The sequence below is a fragment of the Mus pahari genome, chromosome 1 (assembly GCF_900095145.1).
Source record: "Mus pahari chromosome 1, PAHARI_EIJ_v1.1, whole genome shotgun sequence".
NCBI lineage: Eukaryota > Metazoa > Chordata > Mammalia > Rodentia > Muridae > Mus > Mus pahari.
In genome coordinates this window covers 128,626,933-128,651,660 of record NC_034590.1, presented here as the reverse complement: position 1 = coordinate 128,651,660, position 24,728 = coordinate 128,626,933, and the positions used below count along the sequence as shown (strand labels likewise).

At 36.1% G+C, this 24,728-nt stretch overlaps 1 protein-coding gene across 4 annotated transcripts in view; it reads left to right on the top strand.

Annotated features, from left to right (window-relative positions):
* Vps13a (vacuolar protein sorting 13 homolog A) overlaps positions 1–24,728 on the top strand; it is a 197,325-nt gene that overhangs the window by 144,603 nt on the left and 27,994 nt on the right. For 2 of the 4 annotated variants that reach the window (XM_029542348.1, XM_021191562.2), the window contains exons 60-68: positions 1,707–1,820; positions 3,321–3,466; positions 5,694–5,775; positions 6,583–6,696; positions 7,347–7,422; positions 7,505–7,668; positions 7,940–7,985; positions 8,074–8,197; positions 13,158–13,269. In XM_029542348.1, the coding sequence (XP_029398208.1) occupies positions 1,707–1,820; positions 3,321–3,466; positions 5,694–5,775; positions 6,583–6,696; positions 7,347–7,422; positions 7,505–7,668; positions 7,940–7,985; positions 8,074–8,197; positions 13,158–13,269 (978 nt within the window). Of the gene's footprint in view, positions 1–1,706; positions 1,821–3,320; positions 3,467–5,693; positions 5,776–6,582; positions 6,697–7,346; positions 7,423–7,504; positions 7,669–7,939; positions 7,986–8,073; positions 8,198–13,157; positions 13,270–13,445; positions 16,512–24,728 lie in introns of those variants that run through there. The other 2 variants (XM_029542349.1, XM_029542351.1) reach the window with 2 other exon arrangements.

The window sequence follows — 24,728 nt, the reverse complement described above, 5'->3', positions numbered from 1 at the left end:
ATAAAGAAAATAATAATAAAAAAAATAAAAATAAAAATAAAAGAATAAATATTAGGAAGTTTTTAATTACTGAACTGTTTATATGACTGATGAGGTCACCATTTTATTCCTATCTCTATGTATGTTAATAAATATATGTTAATAAATAAACGCAAAAAAAAAAAAAAACTAAAAAGACACTAAAAGAAAACCACAGACTCATATCTTTCATGAATATGAACATAAAAGACTTCAACAAAATACTAGGGAACCAAGTATATCTGTCTGTCTGTCAAGATGTATAAGAACAGTACTGTATAAATGTAGGTATTAAATATACAGTCAAAAACTACAAAGAACTCAGGGTAAACACTGAAAATCTTACCCTGTAGATGAGAAACAGGCCATTGATGCCTGTTCTCACGTCTGTCCAACATCTCACTAGCTTCAAGAAAAGCAAGTAGGCATGAAAAAGCATAAGCATATATATCCAAACCAAAGAATTCCAATGGCTTATTCTCTCAGATGATCTATTCTCACATACAGAAAGCCAGAAGATCCTTACCTAGAGGCAACAGATGAATTACGTAAGTTATAAATGACAAGAACCAACATACCAAAATCAGTTCTATTTCTTATGTACTAACATTATAACCCCACACCGAATCTATATAAATAACTTTAATGCATAATTATCCAGCAAAAAATAAATACCTAAGAATAAATTTAAACTACAAAATCTACACTCTGTAAATTACAGTGTATTGTTTGAAGAACTTGACAAACTGCTTTTAAAATTTAGTGGAATCACAAAGGCTCAAGTCAGCCAAAATAATATTAAACATCAACAAAATACTGGATCATGCCCCAATTTAAAACTTAGTACAAAGCATGATGGTAAGAACAATTAAGGCTGGCAAAAGGATAGACACACAAATTTCTGGAACGAAAGTGTGTATTTTTTTTCACAAAAGAACACAAGTATGTAATAAAGTAATGAACAGTGTTTCAAGACATGTTGCTGAGATGGCTGCCAGCCACTTCCAGGAGAACTGGGGTCTTTACATTACACATACATAGAAAAGTGCCAAATGAATCAGAGGCCTAGTGGTCAAAGTCCTATTATCTTTCTAATATATGGATGGACAGGTGATTGACTGATTGATTGATTATACAATATAAGAAAAATGACATCTTTTTCACATCTGCATAATTTCTGTAACTTAAGTTCTTGAGACATTTTTTTCAGCATACATAAGTAACTTAGGTCTATGCTTATTTGGAAAAGAAGTGTTGGTGGTTACCAAAAATAAAACCACCACTACCTTATGTGAAATTTTTTAGTATCATCTCCTTTGTACATTATATTACTAGCCTCTAAATTGTGGTAAGATAAGTACCAAAGTGCTACAGATTGTTATAGAACTCAGTTTAAAGAAGCAAATAGCCACAAAGGATGTTGCTGGAATGTACTAGTGCTCTTTTAAAGTAAGATCTATAGTCACATGAAGAAAAGCTAAGTATCATTTAAGAGAAACATAAAAGATACATCTATCATGTGATTTGTGGCAGACTTCCCTAGCAGTAATGATACAAGTTAATTCTGAGACAGTAACCTCCAATTATGCTGACTGGGTATTAAGGAGGGATTTTCTTCCATGTGAGAGGCATTGACTTTAAATATCTTACATAACCAGGTCCTTTCGGGGTTTCTATTCCTTGTGTAGGTGGAATATTTTCATAAGGATATAGAAGCATTTGAACAAGAATATGAAGTGGTTTCATCAGTAGATCAATCACAAGTCAATCTCTTTGAATATTTTCATATATCTCCTATCAAGGTAAGAAAAATAAACCATTTTGTTTTATAAACTAAATAATTATAAATTGGTTTGATCTCTTTGAAGAGAATTAGCACTTAAATTCTCTCCTTGAACAGTATAGTAGTTTTATAGTTTTACAGCTACATATAATGAATGAGAGGTAGTGATCCTTTACATTTTTTTAAAAAATCTTTTTAACTTTTAGATATAATGTTGAAATCCCCTACAACCTGAGTCTATATCTTAACTCTTTGTTTTGTGACTTTGATTTTTTTCATAAATTATGATGGTTCATTTCATGTATGGCGTATGTTTTAGCTAGAAATTCATAAAGTGGACTTAAGAGACACAGGGCGATACACATTCATGTACACACACATGTACATGCATGCATGCACACTGAAACACAAAAAGAGTTGAGCACAGAATATAATTATGTTTTAATTTTATTAACATGTGTGTGTGTGTGTGTATGATATGAATGTATGTGAGTGTAGGCTGCATTTGTCACAGTGGGTAGGAACTTAAAGGGGATAACATTCTCTGCTTCCATTCTCTGCTTCCATTGTGGGTTCTGGGTTTGAACTCAACCTGTCAGGCTTTTGTACTGAGTAACTTTACCTGCTAAGCTATCTCACCAGCCTGGTTGTCAGTTTTGGTTTTCCTTTAAATGTGTGTGTATACTTGTCACTGCAAGCATGGAGGCATGCAGGAGGCAGTTCTCTCCTGTGAGCATCTAAATATCTAACAATTTCTGCAAGTTATTTATAGCACATTATAGTTACTACACAGCCCTGTCTATGGGATTTATATACAGTATAACACAAAAGTTCAAGGTTGGTTTGTTTGCTTCCTTGCTTGCTTGTTTGGAAATAGTTTCTTTGTGTAGCTTTGGCTGTTTTGGAACTCAAGAGTTTCACCTGCCTCTGCCTCCTGAGTGCCAGAAATTAAAGGCATGCACCACCACTCCTGGCTACAAAAGTGGCTTTATGGTGATAACTTAATTTTAATAGTTGACTTTGTAAATTTTCAGAGATATGTGGTTATTTTTAACAACTTAAAAATCTAGGTTGTTAGTGTCACTATCATATATTTTCCCACATTCAGCACAATGCCAAGGGAATAGAGTGGAAGCTACTTGTGGTAGTATTTGTGCAGGATTCATTATGCCGAGGCAAGAGGGGTTCGAGTCCAGGTAGCCTGGGCTAAGTAGTCAGATCCTGTGTCATAACAATCAAACAGGAGGAGAATTCAGTTCTAATGTGTAGTTGAACTAAATGTTTAGCTGAACATCTTAAATTATGAATTTTAAACAGAGCTATGTTGGATTTTGACTTTGTTAAACTTTTTTGTTACTAAGTTTTGGCATAATTAAGGTAACTTTTGAGATCTTATTTATGATTTAATGAACTGTTTATATGTTTATATATGATTTAATGAACAATATCAAACTGTTTCATAGAAGTTAAAGTTGCCACTGTGGGGAAAGTGCTTTAATGTATCTCTTTATCTCTCCAGTTGCATTTGAGTGTTTCCCTGAGCTCTGGTAGAGATGAAGCGAAAGACTCAGAACAACATGGAGGACTAATTCCTGTTCATTCTTTAAATCTTTTGCTGAAGAGTATTGGTGCCACCCTTACAGATGTACAAGATGTAGTATTTAAGTATGTACAATACTTATATCTATAAACTGATGAATGGTTCATTTATGCTGATTTAAAATTTTTGTAAATGTAAGAAGAATATTGAAAATTATAGGCAAAAATGTGGTTTCTGTCATTAAGTGGATTATAATCAAAATAACACCAAGTATTTTATCTACCCTTAATGACTAAATTAAGAATAATTTTTAAGTATTTTCTTAAGGAAAGGAAATATCAGATATTCAGCTTTATGTACATTAGAAACTCTTGCCTGAAGAAAGATCTCTTAAAAGAAGTGGATACTTAAGAGGTGTGGTGTTAGAAAGGTAAAGCTTTCAAGCCCATAAGAGGAAGGCTTTTCAAATAGTAAGTGACTAGACAGAGGACAATGAAGGGATTGATTTATATGTACTATAGTCAAACATTGATTTTTAGGCTAGGCACCACAGGACACACACAGTCACAGCACTGAGATCTAAGGTGGGAAGATGACTTGAGTTCGGGAGTTCAGGATGAGCACGCGCAACATATTGGCTCATCCCAGAATCAGACCAAACCCATTTCTATTTGAATGTGAGTCAGAATAGAAGCTAATGGCTATCAATGATTCAAAGAGGCTGAGTAAAGACTGCTTTACAAAAGTTTGGCCTTCTCAGGTAACATGTCTTAGCAAGTCTACTTATTAAGAACAACATGAGGGGCTGGTGAGATGGCTCAGTGGGTAAGAGCACCCGACTGTTCTTCCAAAGGTCCGGAGTTCAAATCCCACCAACCATATGGTGGTTCACAATCATCCGTAACAAGATCTGACGCCCTCTTCTGGAGTGTCTGAAGACAGCTACAGTGTACTTACATATAATAAATAAATAAAAAAAAAAAAGAACAACATGAAAATCAGATCTAGCTGTGAACCTAACTGGGAAACAGTCAAAAACCAGAGCATAAAATCTAAATAAGGTGAACTATATATTCCTGTTCTCTTTTTTTTTATTAGATAGTTTCTTCATTTGCATTTCAAATGCTATCCCAAAAGTCCCCTATACCCTCCCCCGACCCTGCTCCCCAATCCACCCACTCCCGCTTCCAGGCCATGGCATTCCTCTGTACTGAGCATATGATCTTCGCAAGACTAAGGGTCTCTTTTCCCATTGATGGCCAACTAGGCCATCCTTTGCTACATATGCAACTAGAGACACAGCTCTGGGGGTTACTGGTTAGTTCATATTGTTGCTCCTCCTATAGGGTTTCAGACCCCTTTAGCTCCTTAGGTACCTTCTCTAGCTCCTTCATTAGAGGCCCTGTGTTCCATCCCATAGATGACTGTGAGCATCTACTTCTGTATTTGCCAGGCACTGGCATAGCCTCACAAGAGATAGCTATATCAGGGTCCTGTCAGCAAAATCTTTCTGGCATATACAATAGTGTCTGGGTTTGGTGGTTGTATATGAGATGGATCCCTGGATGGGGCCGTCTCTGGATGGTCCTTCCTTCCATCTCAGCTCTAAACTTTGTCTCTGTAACTCCTTCCATGGGTATTTTGTTCCCCATTCTAAGAAAGGATGAAGTATCCACACTTTGGACTTCCTTCTTCTTAAGTTTCATGTGTTTTGCAAATTGTATCTTGGGTATTCTAAGTTTCTGGGCTAATATCTGCTTATCAGTGAGTGCATATCATGTGGTACATTTACACAATGGAGTACTACTCAGCAATTAAAAACAATGAATTTATGAAATTGTTAGGCAAATGGATGGATCTGGAGGTTATCATCCTGAGTGAGGTAACCCAATCACAAAAGAACACACATGATATTCCTGTTCTCATAGTCTGAAAAAAAGAGCTGTCCGGATAGTACATCATTTGTTACTTCTGCTTCCCAGAAGGAAGACCTGCAGCAAATGACCATCTTTAGACAGCCCCTGCATTCACCTCAGCTTGTCAAAACATTTTGTTTTGGGCCTTTATAGGGTAAAGTTGGGAAATAGTTCTACAGGTACACAACTGAGGTCTTTCCCTTGGTCTTTGGTGGTTTTCTTCAAAGGATAAGAGCTATAGATTTTATCAGATTTCTAGAGAATTTCTTTGACTAGACTATGCTAGGAATTGCATAGGGTAAATATATTGGGAGAGATCTGGAAAAGAAAATTCTAAAGAAAATAAAAAGAAATCATCAATATTTAACAGTTTTTTCTCCCTCTATGCGTACATGTTTATGTATACATAAATATATATGTTAATATGTTTTTCCAGGCTTGCCTTTTTTGAACTCAACTACCAGTTCCATACAACTTCTGAATTGCAATCTGAAGTAATAAGACACTATTCCAAACAGGTTAGTATGAGATTATCTTACAAAGAGAAAGATGTAAGCTAGTGAAACCTTGTGTCTGCTGTGGTTCTGCATTTCTGCTGGCCTCTGGGGTGTCAGGATGCTGCTAGGGGAGGCAAAATGCAAGGGCACTAAGCTGCATTTCTTCCTCGCCACTGGGGTGTCAAGGCTCAGTCACTGAAGAGGGCTTGCCTTGCAAGCTTGGTGACTTGAATTTCATCCCCAGAACCCATGTGAAAATGCTGGGTACGCTAGTAAATACTAGTAATCCCAGCCAGTGCTGAGTGGTCTGAGACAATATCACTAGGGTTTACATGCCACTAATCTAGGCTAGTTAGGCCCTGTCTCAAAGAAGAAGGATAGTAGTATTCCTCAAGATGATTCCTCAAGGCAGGTTGGACTCTGCCTTCCATAGTTACCCACACATAATATGCACCCCCACACTAATATGTATTTTCAATAATATTTTAAATGAAGAATTGTGATAAGGGCTGGACAGTACTTGCTGCTCTTCCAAAGGACAAGGTTTGATTCTCAGGACCCACATGCAACCCATAGCTTTCTGCACCTCCAACTCCAGAGGATCTGACACCTTCTTCTTGCATCCAAGGTCACTGCAGGCATGTGGCACTCGAACATATATGCAGGCAAAACAACCATACACATAAAATAAAATGAAAAACAAAAACAATAGTGATAAGATTTGGGTCTTGAAATTTCTAGTAAAATATTAGCCTGAGCAAACTGGATCTGAATACTAAATAATCTATAAGGATAGATGTTGATTGGTATTTTTTTTTTTATTTTTAGGCTATTAAACAAATGTATGTACTCATTCTTGGACTTGATGTTTTGGGAAATCCCTTTGGCTTAATTAGAGAATTTTCAGAAGGAGTAGAAGCTTTTTTTTATGAACCTTACCAGGTAAAATATTTGTTTGCATTATTTAATGAATAATGTGAAATGATGCTTTCTTAATGTATAATATATTTTAGTTGTTAACTTGAGCTGTACATGTAAACATGTACATTTGAGAGACCCACAGGGGCAATTTCTACTTTTTCCTTCAAAATTTCAACTTAAGATTTTCTTATGATTCCTAATTTAAGCATTGATTTGTAACAATAGTAAGTACAGTTCAGGTTGTAGAAAAAGGAAGTTCACTGTGTATGGTAAATTTGTTTTGCACAAATGTATATAATAATAAGGGACTATAAAAGTCTTAATAAGGGAATAGAAAAGTATTCTACATCTCTTCAACTTTTCATGAGCATATTTAGAGTGTCCCTACTTATAAAATGCATAACAAAAACAAAGTAGAACTAATTTTTCTATACATTGTGATTTAAAAATTAGAAATGATAAGAATTTTAAGTTTTAGATTTTTAAGAAATTATTAAGAATACTGTGAGCTGTGCATGCTTCTGTCACTACAGCTGACGGTGAGGAGCAAACTCCATCTGTTAGACTGAGTGTCTAACATTACCTACCGGTTGTGCTTTTGCTGTCATTTCCTTTGTTCTTCCAGATGCTATCACACCATGTCTTTAATACCACTCCTTTTGTCACTGTAGGGGGCCATCCAGGGACCTGAAGAGTTTGTGGAGGGAATGGCGCTAGGACTGAAAGCACTGGTTGGCGGAGCCGTTGGTAAGCAGCAGGAAACCCAGCAGCACTGCCCAAACCAGTGACAGCTGAGTCTTTGCTTAACACAGTACTTACTCTCCGTTAGGTGGACTAGCTGGTGCTGCCTCTAAAATCACCAGTGCTATGGCTAAAGGAGTAGCGGCCATGACAATGGATGAAGACTACCAGCAGAAGAGAAGAGAAGCAATGAATAAGCAGCCTGCTGGCCTTCGAGAGGGCATCACTCGAGGAGGAAAAGGCCTTGTCTCTGTAAGACTTCCCTGGGCTTATAAACACGTTGGGGAAATCACTTTTAAGTCACAATTGTATTAGTAAAGAAGTAGTTGTCTACTTAACTGACCATTGTAATGTGTCATATAAAATATCCCCATAATCTCTGAAAACATTGTTTAAATAAAACACCTAGGAAATAATCATTGTGATCTATAGGAAGAAAGAACTCTACAATTTTTGTTTGAAGCAAAATGGTCTTATAAGCATCATATGGAAATATAACTTTTCACTTGTGCTTTTCCCACAGGGTTTTGTAAGTGGCATTACAGGGATTGTTACAAAGCCAATTAAAGGCAAGTGTTGTAGTTGCTTTGGCTGTCACATAGCTCACAAGTTCCATTTTCATTCGGTCCAGTTGCTTGAGCTGATTGTGTTTTATAGGTGCTCAAAAGGAAGGAGCAGCGGGTTTCTTCAAAGGTGTTGGAAAAGGTTTAGTTGGAGCAGTGGCAAGGCCAACGGGTGGCATCATAGACATGGCCAGCAGTACCTTTCAGGGAATCAGAAGGTAAATTCTCTTTATGACTGACAGATGAATAACATTGTGAAGCCTTGACATACATGTACTGTTGATTTGCAGGCTCCTCGTTGTGAACACTGGCAGATTGTGTGCCTTACAAATTTTGATTCTGAGTTGCTGCTGTTATGTGACTTTAGCAGTGTAGAGTTCTCTTTGTCATCTGTTTCCAGCAGCTGGTGTCAGGAAGGCTTTGTCCAGCTAAACTCTAACTCACTGCAACCCATCAGTGTATGTTGTATATGGCAGTTTAGTCTTAAAGCAGCAAGCCATGGAGCAAGCTATGCAGACTTGTCACAGAGCTGCTAGATTTACCTTACATTGCCAAAACCTCGCCATTCTTTATGTTCTTTCCTCTGTGAATATGCTAGGAAAAGGGTGAGAACAACAGAATTGAAAGATGTCTTGTAAATTTATTGAGCTTTACATTTTCTGTTACACACCCAAATGGAAAAGCCAAGTTATCTAGTGTGAGAGTCTGGAGTTTAGGAGAGAGGTCCCAACGTTCCATTAAAGTTTGAGTCTAGGTCCTGTAATGCCATGTTTATAACAGAGTTTGTGAGTGCTTAAGAGTAAAAATGGAAAAGAGAAAAACATCTGAGGACCTGAGACTTGGGAACAACACTTAGGAGTTAGGTAATGAGGACCCAGCAAAAGAGATAGAAAAAGAAATGGTCAGGAAAGTGGGATGATAATCAAGAAAGCAGTATTTAACAACTGCAAAGTAGACAATCAGAGTTGGTACTACTGCATAAAAGAACTCACTTCACCCTACAACACTCACTTCTGGGACCACTCTAAAATTTTATTTTACCTGTACTTTAACTCAAAATACTTTGTATTTTCTTTCCTTTCTTTATTTTTATCTTTGTTTTTTGACCAATATTTAATATACTGTATATTTTACCTACTGTCTCTTATTAAAATGCAACTTCTGTGGGTACAGTAACTCTTACCTCTTCCCATGACTAGCACTGAACATACTGTTGTCTGGGGTTTTGGTAGTGGTGGTAGTGATGTTTTATGATTAAGCTACAATATAAATAGTACATTTATATGCACTGGTAGGAAATAATGTAGAGGGATTCCTCCCATACTGCATCATTTTATGTCCTCTGGCCACTGTAGCAAATTACCGTAGACCTGGTGACAAGAGAGAACTTTTTCCTCACAATTCTATTTGGAGAGAATTTGTCCCTTGAGTGTGCTAGTGTCAGGTAGCATTCCTTGCTTTGTAACTGCAGTTTTGCTTCCTGCCCTAATCTTGATATTCCTGTGTCCTTTGTGTATCTGGTCTCTTAGAAGGACACTTTTGGTGCCATTTAAAGTATACCTGTATTATTCCCTTACTTTGCAGTCCTCAATTTAGTCATGCTATATAGACTTGGCCACAAAGGAACACTCACTCATTCTGGAGATTATAACATTAGACTTCTATGGATCCACCATCCAGACATTACAGAGACCTTTTCCATTTTCCACAGTGACATTTAGGAAAATTACAATGAAATGAGACAAACGGGATATTGGCAGAGTCTGCGGATCTAATTGAGATTTTTCCAGTTTGACATACTAATGTACTTGTCTGTTTCCAATTCTGCATGCTTTTTTTTGTCATTCTTGTAGGTTAATTTAGCTACAGCTATAGTGAAGATATCAAACAGTTCCAATACAAAAAAAAAAAATCCCTCCTGGTTCTTTTTATACTTAGATTAAAAACTGCCTTTAATCCCCTTTCACTTTTTCAGTTGGCATGTTTATATTTTATTGGTGAGTGGTAAGGGTTCTAATACATTCTGGGTACATACTATAAAAATCATCAACTTGAAGCATATGTCACGTACACTAGGTTTTAGTGTTGTGCTGCTGCCATCGCCAACAAATTCCCCCTTCACCTTCCCCAGAAAAATCCTCACGCTTATTAGCAGTCACTCACCATTTCCATCTCCCCTTAGTATTCGCCATCACCGTTTCCTTTGTGTATGTGGGTTTGCCTGTTTTAGATAATATATGTAAATGGAATCATACAATGTGGAGCCTTTTGTGAGTGGCTTCTTTTATCTAACAAGTTTTCAGAGTTCTTTTATGATATAGCAAAAAGTAGAGCTTCCCTTTTATTGAGTAATATTTTATTATGTAGATCTATCACAGTATTACTTTCATTTCTGTTCCTCTAATGAAACCATGCTAGTCATATCCATTTCCAAGGGCAATTTATAGAAGAGTTTATTTTGGTTTACAGTGGTTGTCCAGGTCCAGTCTATAGTGGTGGGGAGGGCAACGAGGTGGGTGGGAAAGTTCTGGTCACACTTATACCCACAAGGAGGAACAGAGATGTGAACTGGACATGTGGCAAGTCTGTAAGCTCTGAAAGACTACCTCTAGTGGCACACTTCCTGCAAAGTGTTCCACATCCCTAAAGTCTCAGACCCCTCCACTACAACCAGTACTCCAAGCTCAGGGCCAAGTATTCAAATGCATAAGCCTATGGGAGACATTTTTCATCTAAAACTATCTTTAGTTGTCTGTTAATCAGCATATGAATATTTAAATTTTGTTCACTTTTTATGACTGTTACCCACAGTCAAGGATGTTGGCATATATCTTTAGTCCCAGTACTTGGGAGGTAGATACAAGTAATTCTCAGAGAGCTTGAGGCTGCCCTGGTCTACATAGTGAGTTTCAGTAAAACCGTTTCCTAAGGGGAAAAAAAATAAAATAAAACCATGTTAGTCATATGCCACTGAAAACACACATGCAGTTTTCTGTGGACAAATGGTATGTGTTTTTTTCCATTATTCCATTTTCCCAAAGATTTTTCACCTCCTGTTTTAAACACTGTACTGTTAAGTATCCTAGTTCTTTGTATAAAGTAGGTACTCAACACTCTCTTCTCAGAAAAGCCTTTCATCTCAGATCGTGTCTTACTTAGGCTTTTACTGCTGTGAGCAGACACCATGACCAAGGCAAGTCCTATAAAGAACAACATTTAATTGGGCCTGGCTTACAGGTTCAGAGGTTCAGTCCATTATCATCAAGGTGGGATCATGGCAGCATCTAGGCAGGCTTGGTGCAGGGGGAGCTGAGAGTCCCACCTCTTGTTCTGAAGGCTGCTAGAAGACTGGCTTCCAGACATCTAGGACAAGAGTATTAAGGCCAACACCCACAGTGGCACACCCACTCCAACAAGGCTACACCTCCTAATAGTGCCACTCCCTGAGACAAACATATACAAACTATCACAAGTGTGTAGGGAGACAGATGGATATAACTAGGCAGGCATGATGGAGGGAGAGCTCAGAGTTCTACATCTTCATCTGAAGGCTGCTAGTGGAAGACTCACTTCCAGGCAAATAGGACTAGTGTTGTAAAGCCCACATCCACAGTGACACACCTATTCCAACAGGGCCACGCTTCCTAATAGTATCACTCCCTGGCCCAAGCATGTATAAACCATCATAGGTGCATAGGTGACAATGAACATAGGTTTGTTAACTTGATGGTGGAGGTAGTTGCTGAATGGACAGAGGTAGAAGATGAGTGTGGGAAAACAAGAAGGAAGAAATGAGGAAAGTACAGACTACTCATTGAATTAGGTTTCCCCTCCCCAAACGTTGCATCCCTATCCAAAACAAGGTATTTATATATTACACTGTATTCATTCCATTGGAGAATTAGCTAAATCTCAGATATATAAAATATAACAATATTTCAGGTTAGAATATGAGCAGGATACTAGCCACTGGTTTATATTTCAACATGAGGGGAATAGTTTCCCTTCGCCTAACATTGACTGAGGAAGGTTCCTGTCCACAGATAAGAAAAGCCCCTCTCTTCACTGCCTTTTCCCTGTTCCTCTATGAGATAGTCCTGATAAGAGCAGCATGAGGGCAGAAGGTTTCTCTGCTCATATCAGTGAATAGTCACAAAGCAGAGACCTTTGTCACCAGTGAGGAGCGGGCTTCAACACCTTTTCTACCTCATGTCCTTCCTTATAGAATTTTATGATTTTGTCTGGTTCTGGCCTTCCTCATCTGTGCTCGCTCTGCCTGATTTTCATAGCTGCTAGGTATAAAGTAGTATCTCATTGAAGTTTGAAGTCACTGTTGCTTAATGGCATATGACATTGAACATCCATGTGGGTTTTGGCCAAATGTGTACCTCCCATTTAAAGCAAACCAAAACAAAATCTGTTTTCTGGTTATCATTACAAAGAAAGTCCAAGGAAATTAACAGATTTTTTTTATAATTTTCCTAGGAAATTTACATTATTTATGTCATAAAAGCACTTAGAAGTAGAGATGTTATATGTTGTTCTTATTTATCTAAGATTATTTTAGTCTTATTTTTATTATTTTACTATTAAGATTATTTGGTAGTTTTGATACTGTTTTAAAGTGTTTTTGATGTTTTTAATTGATATAGAACTGTGTTACTTCCTGTCCTCCAGCCCTCCCCAGTTACCCTCCTACAAGCCCCTCCCATGCCCCATGCTCACAAGCTGAGAGCCACTTTTGCTTAGATTATATTTTTACATGCATATTTAAGTGTATATGCAAATAAATATAAGTACAACTTGCTCATTATTTGTGTGAATATGGTTTCAAGGCTGCGCACAATCAATAGGGGCTCATCACTGGAGAGGTTAATTTTCTTTCTCCCAGCAGTCACCAGTTCTTTGTCCAGGAGGGGACTCCAAGAAATGGTTCCCTTCAACAGTAACATGTCCACTGATACTGCCGTTGTTGTAGTCTTGTTTTTACAGCCATTTCTAATAGAGGCTGGCCCACAGTTGACTGCCTTGAATTCTGGCTCTTATGATTCTTTCCACTTCTTCCCTGACATTCCCTGAGCCACAAGTGCATATTTTAAAAATTAGGCTTTATATGTTTATATACATATAAGAAGGTATATATTATACATATATATGTGATCTTATTTTTGTTTTTAGAGCTACAGAGACTTCTGAAGTGGAAAGTTTACGACCTCCCAGATTCTTTAACGAAGATGGAGTCATCAGACCTTACAGGTTGCGCGATGGTTCAGGAAATCAAATGTTACAAGTAAGTGAATAAATGTCTTACAAACTAAAATCAAATCTCATAACTTAGAGTGTTTTAAAATAGTTACACAATACCTTAAAATAGATTAGGCTTTTATTTGACTTATTTAACCTTATTTATACTTTTATTTACTTAGTACATTTATTTACTATGAGATTTTTTTTTCTTTTTTACAGGCATCAAAAAGTTTGATATGAAAACTGTTAATGCATGACTTTGCAAGTGAAAGCCAACAGTAGATTTTAGTCTTAAACTTTTACAAACTCTGTGCAGCTGTTTCAGTATTTTGAATACAAAGAAAAGATTTGTGCTATGAACGTCAGTCAGTCTAACCTTTCCATAGACTATTCTTGGTTCTGGGTATTCTAGATCTGGCCAAAGCCAGTGTGCCTTATAAGCCCTTTAAACTTGGTAGCACATACTTATCTTCTTAGGTTGTTTCTGTTTGAGGTTCTTCTTCCACCTTTCATACCACTACTAGTTTTTATATTAAATATAGTCTTCATTTCTAATTTATTCATGAAGGAATGGAAAATAAAACTCAAGAACACTGCCACTATTGGTCATCTGTGGTTCTTAAGCAGTCTTTGAGGGTGCTTAGATTAGGGTGTCTAGAGCCTTGTGGGGTTTGGTACAGTATCTTCTCGTAAGGAAACACAACTTGGGGGACAATAGATAGCCTGAGGCTAGAATGGTTTGTCAGTTCAGACAGCTTTGTTGCTTGATAACTCAAGTTTTAAAACTTAGACTATGGTGGAAATAATACCTCATATCCCAGATTATCCCTTTGTAAGGTTTTTATGGGTTTTGTGTGGAATATTAAATTAAGCCATATATTTGAAAATAAGGAGTCAGTATTTTTATAGGTTTGAAAAATATGATAAAAATAAACTATTGAAATATGAAGCTTCTCAAGTTTAAAATAACCAGGATAAAAATAAACTTTTACTATTTTACTACTGCATGTAAAATATATATTAATTCATTAAATGTACTTTATATCTTCTCTGGATCTTCTGTTCAATATATTAAAATGTACCTATAGCATAGAAGTGCAGTATTTAGTAAAGTAACTTTTACCTCGATTTTTACATCTTATTAAAGTGCCAAAATACTTGCAAATTGAGATAGAATTGGCAGTGTCTTGGGAGGGTGTGCCTAAAGGCCATGTTCTGAAATCTCTACTCTGAGAGTTTATTATTATTCTTCAAAGACAGAAAAGTTGTAGTTGTCATGTCTGCCTAATCCAGTGAAGCATTTCTATCCAGTGTCTGCCTGTGCTTTTTAGAGAAGAATTAACAAGTAAATTATACTACACTAAAAGATGAATAGTAACATAATTAAAAAATAAGAATATTTCTCAAGAACTGTTTTAATACATTTGCTACAAAATAGGAATTCGTAGTGAGGAGAATTTGGAAATATTCTGTCCTCATTATCCAGGAACAGATTAAATTCAAAGTTTGTCATGATTGATAATTGGATTTCAGTGGCAAGAAAGTTTATCCCACACCTTAATTAACTTATTTCTTGAATTTAAAACCATGCGTTTTTATTTGTCATATTAAAGATGCATACTGTTTTTAGTAGACAGTCTCTCTCTGCTAAAGATTCTGAGTACATAAAACCTCCTGATCTCTGTCAGCTTTGTGTACTTTTCCACAGAAATGTTAAACGTGCTAGTGACCTGAACACTTGGAGGAGTGTATAAGATGTTTACCGTTAGCATTGTTTGTTTATAGATGTTAAAAAGTTAGTTGCTGTTCTAATAGTAATAGTGCTTTTCTAAAATAAAACTGCTAGTTTTAGCACAGTTCTTAAAATACAGTGGGATAAAATACGAAATAAAAGGGATAGAGTTCTATAGTAAGCAAGAACTGCTAAGTTTTATCTTGAGCACTACATAAAACAGGCGTGGTGGTGCCTGCCTGTAATCCAGCAGGTGGGAGGTGGAGGCAGAATGATGAGAATTTCAAAGTCATCTTAAACTACATAGCAAGTTTGAGGTCAGCCTGCAGTAATGAGGCCCTGTCTCAAAAACTAGCAATGTAATCTGCCTGGATTTCACCTAAATGATTAAGTGACAGTGCTTTAGAAAGTATTTGTTATACTCTACCTTCTGAGGTTTCTTTTTTTTTTTTTTTTTTTGCCTGTTTTTCTACAAAATGGTTCTGTCTTGACTAAATTACATACACTTATACATTATAGTTAAATATAAAATATATTCATTTTATCTTTCTAAAAAGTGGGATATTATTTCAGTGCTTCCTAGTAGCCAGTTAGATGACTTATAAAGAAATAGAATAGTCAGTATATTCTTAGAACACCTCATTGAGACACAGAGCCATTTCTGACATGAGTTTGTATGCGGAAGTTGCTTTTAGGCCTGTTAAATTAAAAGTATTATATTCACAGTTACAACATGAGTCACAGATGAAAACTCTTTCAAATTAACGCCTTAACATTTCATAACTTTAACATCTTTTCTTGCTAGTAACTAACCTTTATGCTTCTTTTTCCTTTACCATGCTTACAGAACATTCAGGCCTACAGGGAATGGATTCTGACTCACAGTAGCAGTAGTGAGGAGGAGGAAGAGGCTTAGTCAGAGCTTGATTGAGAAAGGGTGTGGTCCTTGGCATTTCCCTGGATTGTTTGTGTATCTGCTGTCAGTACATCCATGTGTCCATTGTTAGGGACAAAAGTTAGCACTGTTTCCTTAGAAAATGTTTTTCTGACCACCATGATAAAGCAAAGTAATTTCCTTATTTACATACAGGAAATGAAAATGTATTTATCATTCAGAGTGTAGAGTATATCATACATTATAAATTTGCTTTTATATATCCTAGCTTTGTATCCCACAGTTTGTCATTAAGATCTGAAGTGAGATTTAAATGTAGTTTTAATGTTCATGAGCTCTACTCTAAATCATTTGCATATTTGTTAGCAAAATATCTTTTTTAAAATAAAAATATTCTGTGAAATTTTGGGCTGTAATGTAATATTGTTTAAAGAAAAGAGTGGGCGGGAGAAAGCCTAGCAATACCATTGAATGTTTTATATGTATTTAGCACATAAAGGCATTTTGTCAAATTTCTTTTCATAATAAACTTGCATAACTTGATGTTGTGTGGATTTTTTTTCTATTCCAAAATCATCTAAGTTGAACTACTATATAAAAATGCATGAATTGTCATAGAAGATGAGTTATACATATAATCCAAAGTCTTTGCGAGTCATTTTATTATTACTTGTTTTCTCATATACTTCTGAAACGGTTAACAAGTTGATTGGGCAGTCATATTTATTAGCTAACTAACATATCAATATATTATATCCCTATCAAATTAGTATTAATTAATTCAAGATAATAGAACTTATGTAATAAATTGTAAATTTAGATATATTTTTCTAAAAGTTATGAAGAAAAGATATCTTTGTCTCTGAGTTTTACAAGCAAATTTGTTTTATATTTTGGCACTGAATTTTTTTTTTAACTTCAGACAGACAATTCTCTTGTCCTATTTTGCTAGTATATTGCATGTTGTAAAAACCAGCAAAAACCAAATGCCCTACAAAGGTGAATTAGTATTTAGTAGTTATGATATATCATCATTTATGACTACTGTCTTTTGATCAATAAAGGAATAAGGAATATTTAACTTACACTAAACATTTGGCTTATATTGGGCTTAAATTAGGTTTCAGGAGATAATTAACTTACTATTTTAGATGTTTGTTTGTTTTTTAACTAATGATTTGACTTTTGTATTAACTCCTGCATTTACCAAGTTTTCATTCCAATAATTATCTCTTATGTTCTTTAAGTATGGCCACCCTACAACAGCAGGAAAGGACAGCTCTTTGAAAATTTGTCACAATGCAGGACATATTTAGCTAGACCTAAAAATAAGCAAATGTTGATTTTTTTAATAAAATAATCCTCTTGAAAATATGTAAGTCAATATAGTGACTATAAAATAACAGCACACTGAATTTGACATACACCTACTGCTTTCTAACCCGTGGCTAACATCACAAGCTACCTCTTCTGTGAGACAGTGGAACAATACAGTTGACATACCTTGTTTGCATAAAGGAGGAAAAGTGGAAAACTGTTTTGTTTTCTGCTCTTGGAGATTTACAAGCATAAGGCCTTTTTCAAAGACCAAGTCCCAAACTCTTGGTTTGCAAGACATCGATTGAGTTTTCATGTGGTCAGGCCATGATGCGTATTTCTGTCTTCCCAATCTCATGAAGATACCCTTAACCTATTAAGAGTTTACCTTGAAAATATTCAGATCTCTTCAACACTTAGATTAAAAACATCACAGTCGTCTGTAAGCTTTAGTGTGCTCTTAAGGTTCCTCTGTTTAGCTTAGTCCCTAGGAGTATGGTATATCCTTAGCCGTATAATCGCCCCTTTCTGTTTCTCTGCCACAGTGAAAACTTTGCAAGTGCTAATTGGTTTTCCAGTTTTACTTTTTAAAAAGCATTGCTTTTATCAGAGAAAAGTTTAACGATGAAAACCACTCTGTTGCTTTGTGCTACTGTCATCTTGGTTGGAAGTATAGAACTGGAGAGACAAGTGCTTTATTGTTCAGCACCTACCTAAAGGATAGAGAAAGAGTTCACATTTGAGATTCTTATGAGGTAAATAGTTCCTTTCTTTCTTTATGACAGTATAATGAGCAAGTTTTTTTTAATTGTTAAAAAATGTTTAATGTTGTTTCTTATTAGGGAAATGAAGTTCAAAAGTATAATAAGCATTATTGTGGCCAGCTAGTACCACTAATGCAATCAATACAGTATGATACAATACAATACAATACAATGTCATACAATACAATATAACCCTAAATGAAGGACATTTCTCATAAGTTGGTGACATTGTAGTGTAATTGGAAAGTTTTTATGCTGTCCATGAGAGTGTAAAAGTATACATACACTTTAGAAAATAGATTTGTATTTTATATAATGACTAAACACAGTAAACATATGATTTAGTTATTTTTTATCTTGAGAAATAGAAATCCATTTCCACACAAATTTTCTATTAGTGCTTATAGAAGCAATGTTTAAATGTGAAAAAGTGAATATAATTTCCATTAACCTCTAAAAAGAAAAAAAAAATCTTCTTCCAATTAAGTGGGCTATTATTGAACCAAAAGAAAAAATACTGATACATATTTTCCTGTGTACATTGAAAAGCAAAATTAAAGGGAAATGAAATAGCCAGTCATAAACACTCGAGTTTTGTAGTTTAATTTCCATTCAGTATCCGCATTTTATCTATGAAGACAAGTATTTCTGTGGTTGCCCAGGTCCACTTGAGGGTAGCATTTCAGAGACTTGTTCCTGTTATGCAAGTGTTCTGCCTATAAGCTATACTCCAGCTCACCAAGGCATCCTGGTAACTGATGTGATTTATAGATATCATCCCTGGTTAAGACTGTATGTGACTTCCCTCCTTTGGAAGAAAGAAGTCAGACCAGTAGAACAAGATGGCCAGTCCTGGTATAGAAGCACAGGTGGGCAGTAACACAGGTGATGGTGTGTGTCCAGCCAGAAAGTCTACAAAAAAGCAATATTTGAAATTTCATTTCATAATACTGTACCTTTTTGTATAGCTTAACTTTATATTCTAAATTTCTACATGTTCTTTGCTTCTGTAAATAAAATAGGAATAGTCTCTTTTCCTTGAGTAATTACCATTGGGAATTCTTTATTCTCAGCTATGTCTCCCTGGCATTTGAATAATGTACTGAAAACCAGCAAGATGAAAATTCTGAAACCATATATATAAATAATTAAGTTTCTAAGAGCCTTTAAATCAGTTACCACTTGCATTATAGATGAATAGAAATCCAGAATAACATTAATTTCAATATTTTTTTGAACCAAGAAGGCAAAACAAATCTCAATTTAATCAGACTCTTACCAGTTTTAGCCTTGAGCCTGCCAAGATGGCTTAGTGAGTAAAGGCACTTGCTGCCAGGCCTGATGACCTGAGTTGGATACCCAGAACTCACATGGTGGTGTCTTGTCCTCCACACACATTACCCAGCCTACACAGAAACAGATCGTAGGCACACACACAAACAAATAAACTCTAGCTTTTTTTGAAATCTTGAATAATGCTTTTAATTGGTGCAACACTGAGTTCACATTTAAGATCATGATATAAAATTTACAAACTGGAACCTTGTAGATGTCTTTTAACTGTGATATTTCATACTTGATATGAAAACTATTATATTATATTTATGTCTCAAGGTCAGTACACTGAAGAACATTATTACTGTCATTGCTACTGTTTTGCCTGGCTTAAATCCTATAGGAAAATCTCACATTAAACTTGGCAGTGGAAAGATGGTCAGAACAGACTACCCTCTTACTGGGTCTCTTTTAGCTGCATTTTCAAGCCTCGGGTTTTTGTTAAAGATTTCTATACAAATGAATTTATCACAGCTTCCAAATATTAAAGGTCCAAGAGGTTTAAGTAAAATACTATCAAATACAGACAATAATTTAGATAAATAATGATGAGCATGGTTGTTTTATTCATTATCCTCCCCTTGCTCCTTTGTAATAAACCACGATGAATTAGAAACTTGCATACTTAATTAATCTAAGTTCAATGAATACATAGGAAATGTTGAATCAAAGGATAATAAAGTACATGATTCAGAATAGCCCTGAATTAGAGGACAATTAGAAAAATTGAGGATTTTCATGAGTTTATGATTTTAATATGGTAAAGCATTTTCATATTCATAATTACCTCTCAGTATGTTTGTCAGTGTAGAGAAAAAGAAAGGCAATACTGAAACGTCTTCTGATCTCACCCACACACCATGGCACGTGCTCCTCCCCCAGGCATTATGTAACCTGTCTCACAACTTTAAAAGTAAGAATTGATGGAAAAAGATTCTTCATCTTTTGTTTTCTTACCATTTATGGGTTATTTCCTTTTTAAGTCTTAGAGACACAAATGGCCAGCTGACATAGAAGTTTTCCTTTTTCATTAAGTGTATTTTCACCTTTTGACGTTTCTTGTTCTAAAAAAATTCTTACCTTTAAAAATTAAGTCTCTTGGACTGTATTTGAGAGTGCATGGGTATATATGGTCCATATTTCCTTAGTATGTATATATTGAGAGCTTAGTTGTCCCAGGACAGTAGTACATTCTTTACCATTTCAGAGGTTTTAATTTGACCCATATTGTCTTTGAATTCTCTACAGAGTTATAATAGTTGTAATTGTGTAAGTTGTAGGAAGGAGTCATTGTTGTTGTTTTTGTTGTTGTTGTTGTTGTTGTTGTTGTATGTCTTTTCTTTCAGAAATTACAGGTCTTTAATTAGCTTCAAACACTTCCTTAATAGCCATTGGAGGATAACTACCTTCAGCATCGTGGTCTTTCCTCTTCAGGAAGAGAAGTGCAGTTAATCTTGAAGAAAGGGCTTTAAAATAGCAATCAGACCACCAGAATAGTATTGGACACACTCCTGGCTTCATCTAAAGTTATGAGTAAGTGGACAAGAAGTAGGAGACATAGTTTATTTAGTCCCACTCTTCGTTTTGTAACTTTCCCTCTCCAGAAAGATATTTCTGAATGGAAGGAGAAAACTGAAGAGAGACACATTTATATATATATGTGGCTTGTATATGTATACATTTATATGTATGCCAGTTAGAATGTCTAATGTCTCAGAGAAAGCAGAGCTGTGGGAAGGGCACTGTCTACCTTGGATGCAATTCTGATTGCTACTCTAGCAGAACTTGTCACTCCAGGTGCTGGTGAAAGTCCCACTACATTTGTTTACAGTGGACAGAACTGTCTAATAGTGTGTACGCAGTACTTTATAAACAAGATTTTTAAGTTTATTATGTCTTCTTTAAAGTGATGGCTCTACTTAGGGGAGTTTCCATTCATTTTAACAAAAATTGTGTTAATATAAATTACCTTTTTAAATACAGTAAATAGAATAAGATTTGACTTCTAAGTCTTTTTTTTTTAATTTGTTATCACTACAGTTGTTACACTTGTAAATATAATAAGAACAGGTAAATTACTATAATAGAAGTTTGGTACATGTTAACACTTTTAAACCCTTGGATGTTAAACTCCGGTTCCATTTGAACTTTGTCCCCTTTTTTAACCAAGGAGTAGATGGACTTTATTATTTATACACACACACACACACTCTTAAACACTATTGTTAGTGCTAGTTTAGAAAATATGTAGCCCTAATTAAGCTAAATGTGCAAAATTCTGAATTTAGGCCCATGATGCCTGTTTATTTGATAGAAGTCTGCTCGTTATTCCTCAGTTTCTGGGAACAGACAGGTTCTTGCATGGGGGAAGCTCACTGAGGACAGAGAGATCTACCACACTGGTTGTCAGCACCAACTAGTATTATGAAAGGTATTTTTGATTTGTTAAATGAAATAATTTTCATACAAAATTGACTGTGGGCCTGTTTTACCATCTGTCATATGTGTAGAGAAATGCCATTTTTTTGTTTCTCAGTTGAGTCTGTAAAATTCAAATGATATTGGTATCTTAGTCACTTATGATAATTCTAATGGATTATATAACAGTCTTCCATCATACAGGATCCTTTGGGATGTACTGTAGAGAAACATACCCTGAGATATGTTTGTGGCACCTCAGTTCTGAGGAAGTCTCTAGGGTAGTTGCAGTATTGGAATGCAATGGTGAGAGACTGTATAGTTCTTGTGAAATGAACTTGTAAGTTGCTGGGCTACTCTGAAGTTTAAAATTGCCTGAACAAAAAAGATGTTACATATACATAATTGATTTTTCTGGACCTGACTTGGAGTCATGGTTTATGTGAAACTGTAAAGCAGTATACAGTTTTAATACTGTTTATTCAATTGTCTGTTGAATTCCCGATATTTGTATGTATCTTGGGTTTTGTTGTGGTTGTTTTTGGATTTGGGGTTGGGGGGGTTGTAAGAATTTCGGGTCATAGTGCTTAATACAGTAGTCAAAGTTTTGATTCCCTCATAGCCTTGATTATTCAAGTGATAGGGAGTAAGCATATGTAATGATAGAGGCTGTGTCTGTAACACATAACAATTCTTACAGTCTCATCCTGTTCACTGAAATGCAAAGCTCTACACAATATAGGAATTAAGACACAAAATACCCATTCAGAGAGAGAATGGTCTCAGGGAATGTCTTCATGAACTTTAAAGCTCTTTAAAAAGAGACCTCTGTGCAAACTAATGGGGCAGGGGAAGGAAGGGAAAGGGAGGATAGCCCACGTCTGGCCAGAGTTCCTCCTGTGCTCTGGGCAGGCGGACAAGGGAGGGCTGCCAGATGCTCTTTACTCAGCCCGGGTGGGCATCTAAGCCACTGACCCCACTCAACAGGGGGGTGGACAAGGGGCAGGCCCCTGACCAGGGGCCCCCGGGGCGACACCCTGTAGTCCTGGGGTTATGGGAGAGAGGGCTGGGGGGAGAGAGGTTCCCACGCGGGTAAGAGTAAGCACAGTGGGCCTTGATGAACAGAGACAGTCTATGGTTTTAGAGCTTTATTGTAGAAAAGCAGGGAGAAAGAGAAAAGGTGGAAAGAGAGACACCGGCCATGGCCAAGAGGAGAGAAGGGGGAAAGGAGAGAGAGAGGGGAAAGGCTATAGAGTAAGGAGAGGAGGAGAGGGGAGGAGAGGAGAGGAGAGGGGAGAGGAGGGCAAGGAGAGAGAGAGAGGAGAGGAGAGTGAGAAGAGTAAGAGAGCTAGGTGGGGCCAAGCAGCCCCTCTTATGGAATGCTGTTATTTTTACTGTTGCTAGGTAACTGGTGAGGAGTCTAGCCTGAAGGTCAGAAGCTTGGGACATTGCCTAAGTGACTAAAAGCCACGCTTCTCCTGTGGGGGCTGTGGGGGCGGTAACTTTGACAGGAGCTAGGGTCCAAGAGACATGAGAGAACTCCTTCCATCCCATGTGATTTATCACTGGGTCTCCAGGTTCAACATCTCAGCTCGACTGGAGACCAGACTGTCTGTGTATAGCCCAATGCCCAACAGACCTTTTAGAATTTATAGATTATTTAAATCTATATCTCAGCAAATTACCACAATGAGATTCCACAGCATTTGCTGTAATATTCTATAAAATACATATAGTCATCCATCAATGGAAAAGAGGATTGGTTCCAGGACCCTCCGAGATACCTAAATCTCTGGATAAATATGCAGTGGCGTAGTACTTAACATAGAGCATAAATATATTCTGATATATTTTAAATCATCTGCAGATGACTTATAATTTCAAATTCTATGGAAATGCAGTGTAAATAGCATATTCCCCAGGAACATTAATGAAGACCATTTGTTTATCATTCATTTACAGTTACATTTTTTAAAAAATACTTAGGATTCCAAGGATGATTGGGTGCCAAAACCACAAATACGGAAGTCAGCTATAATGCTGTGCTAACTCATTTTGATATTTAAAATGATTACTTGAGATACAGTAAGCCCTTCTGAGTCAGGACTTGGCTTCTTGAGCCAAGTAAACCTTAATTTATGTTTAACCTTTCAGTTTATTAACTTCTTAATATCTTGTTATGCCTGTTTGACCTCTGCTCCACACTGCAAAATGGATAATTGTAGTTGTCTTGCTATTGTTGCTAGGATTAAAACAAATAAGATAGTGGATGTGATTATTAGTGTGCCTAATAAGAACTCTATTGTATGTTTATTATTTCAGATGAATACCAATTTTTGCTAGCTCTTGGCCACCATTAATAAATTATATATTCCTCACTTGTCTCCTCTTTGCCAAGATAAAAGCATCATTAAATCTCATCTTTTTTCTTTCCTTTCAAGGTTAGTAGAATAGTTAAAATACCATGATAATTTTTTCATACTAATTGTTTAAAATAGCAATAACCTCATATGGACTGTTTCTAATTATACAGTATTGTAAAAGAAATGTGTTATCTCAAGTCTGTATAAAAAGGATAAATAAATACTAATGAGTAGCTTTTCAGCTTGGAGTGCTTTCATGAAATTCTTGTAAATTTGTACTTATAATTTTTCATGCACAGGCTGTGCTTCTAGAATGTATTAGGTGAGCAGTGCATTTAGCTACTTCATTAGCATAATTCTTTGCTTTCTCCAGACTGTCTTTTAGCTGTATAGCTGATAACAGTTCACATCTCTAAAAATTTAACTTTTTTTGCTTGATTGTGTATAAAAGAGTTATACTCAGCTTTCTTTACCTAAGCTATCACCATAGCCTGTGCTTCAGCTCACAGTCAGGATAACTCATGAAAAAGCATTAAACTTTAAAGTTTTTCATGTGGATACTTCATTCCTCCTTAGAATAAGGAACAAAATACCCATGAAACGATATAGGTACAGAGACAAAATTTAGAGCTAAGATGAAAGGATGGACTATCCAGAGACTACCCCATTCAGGAGTCC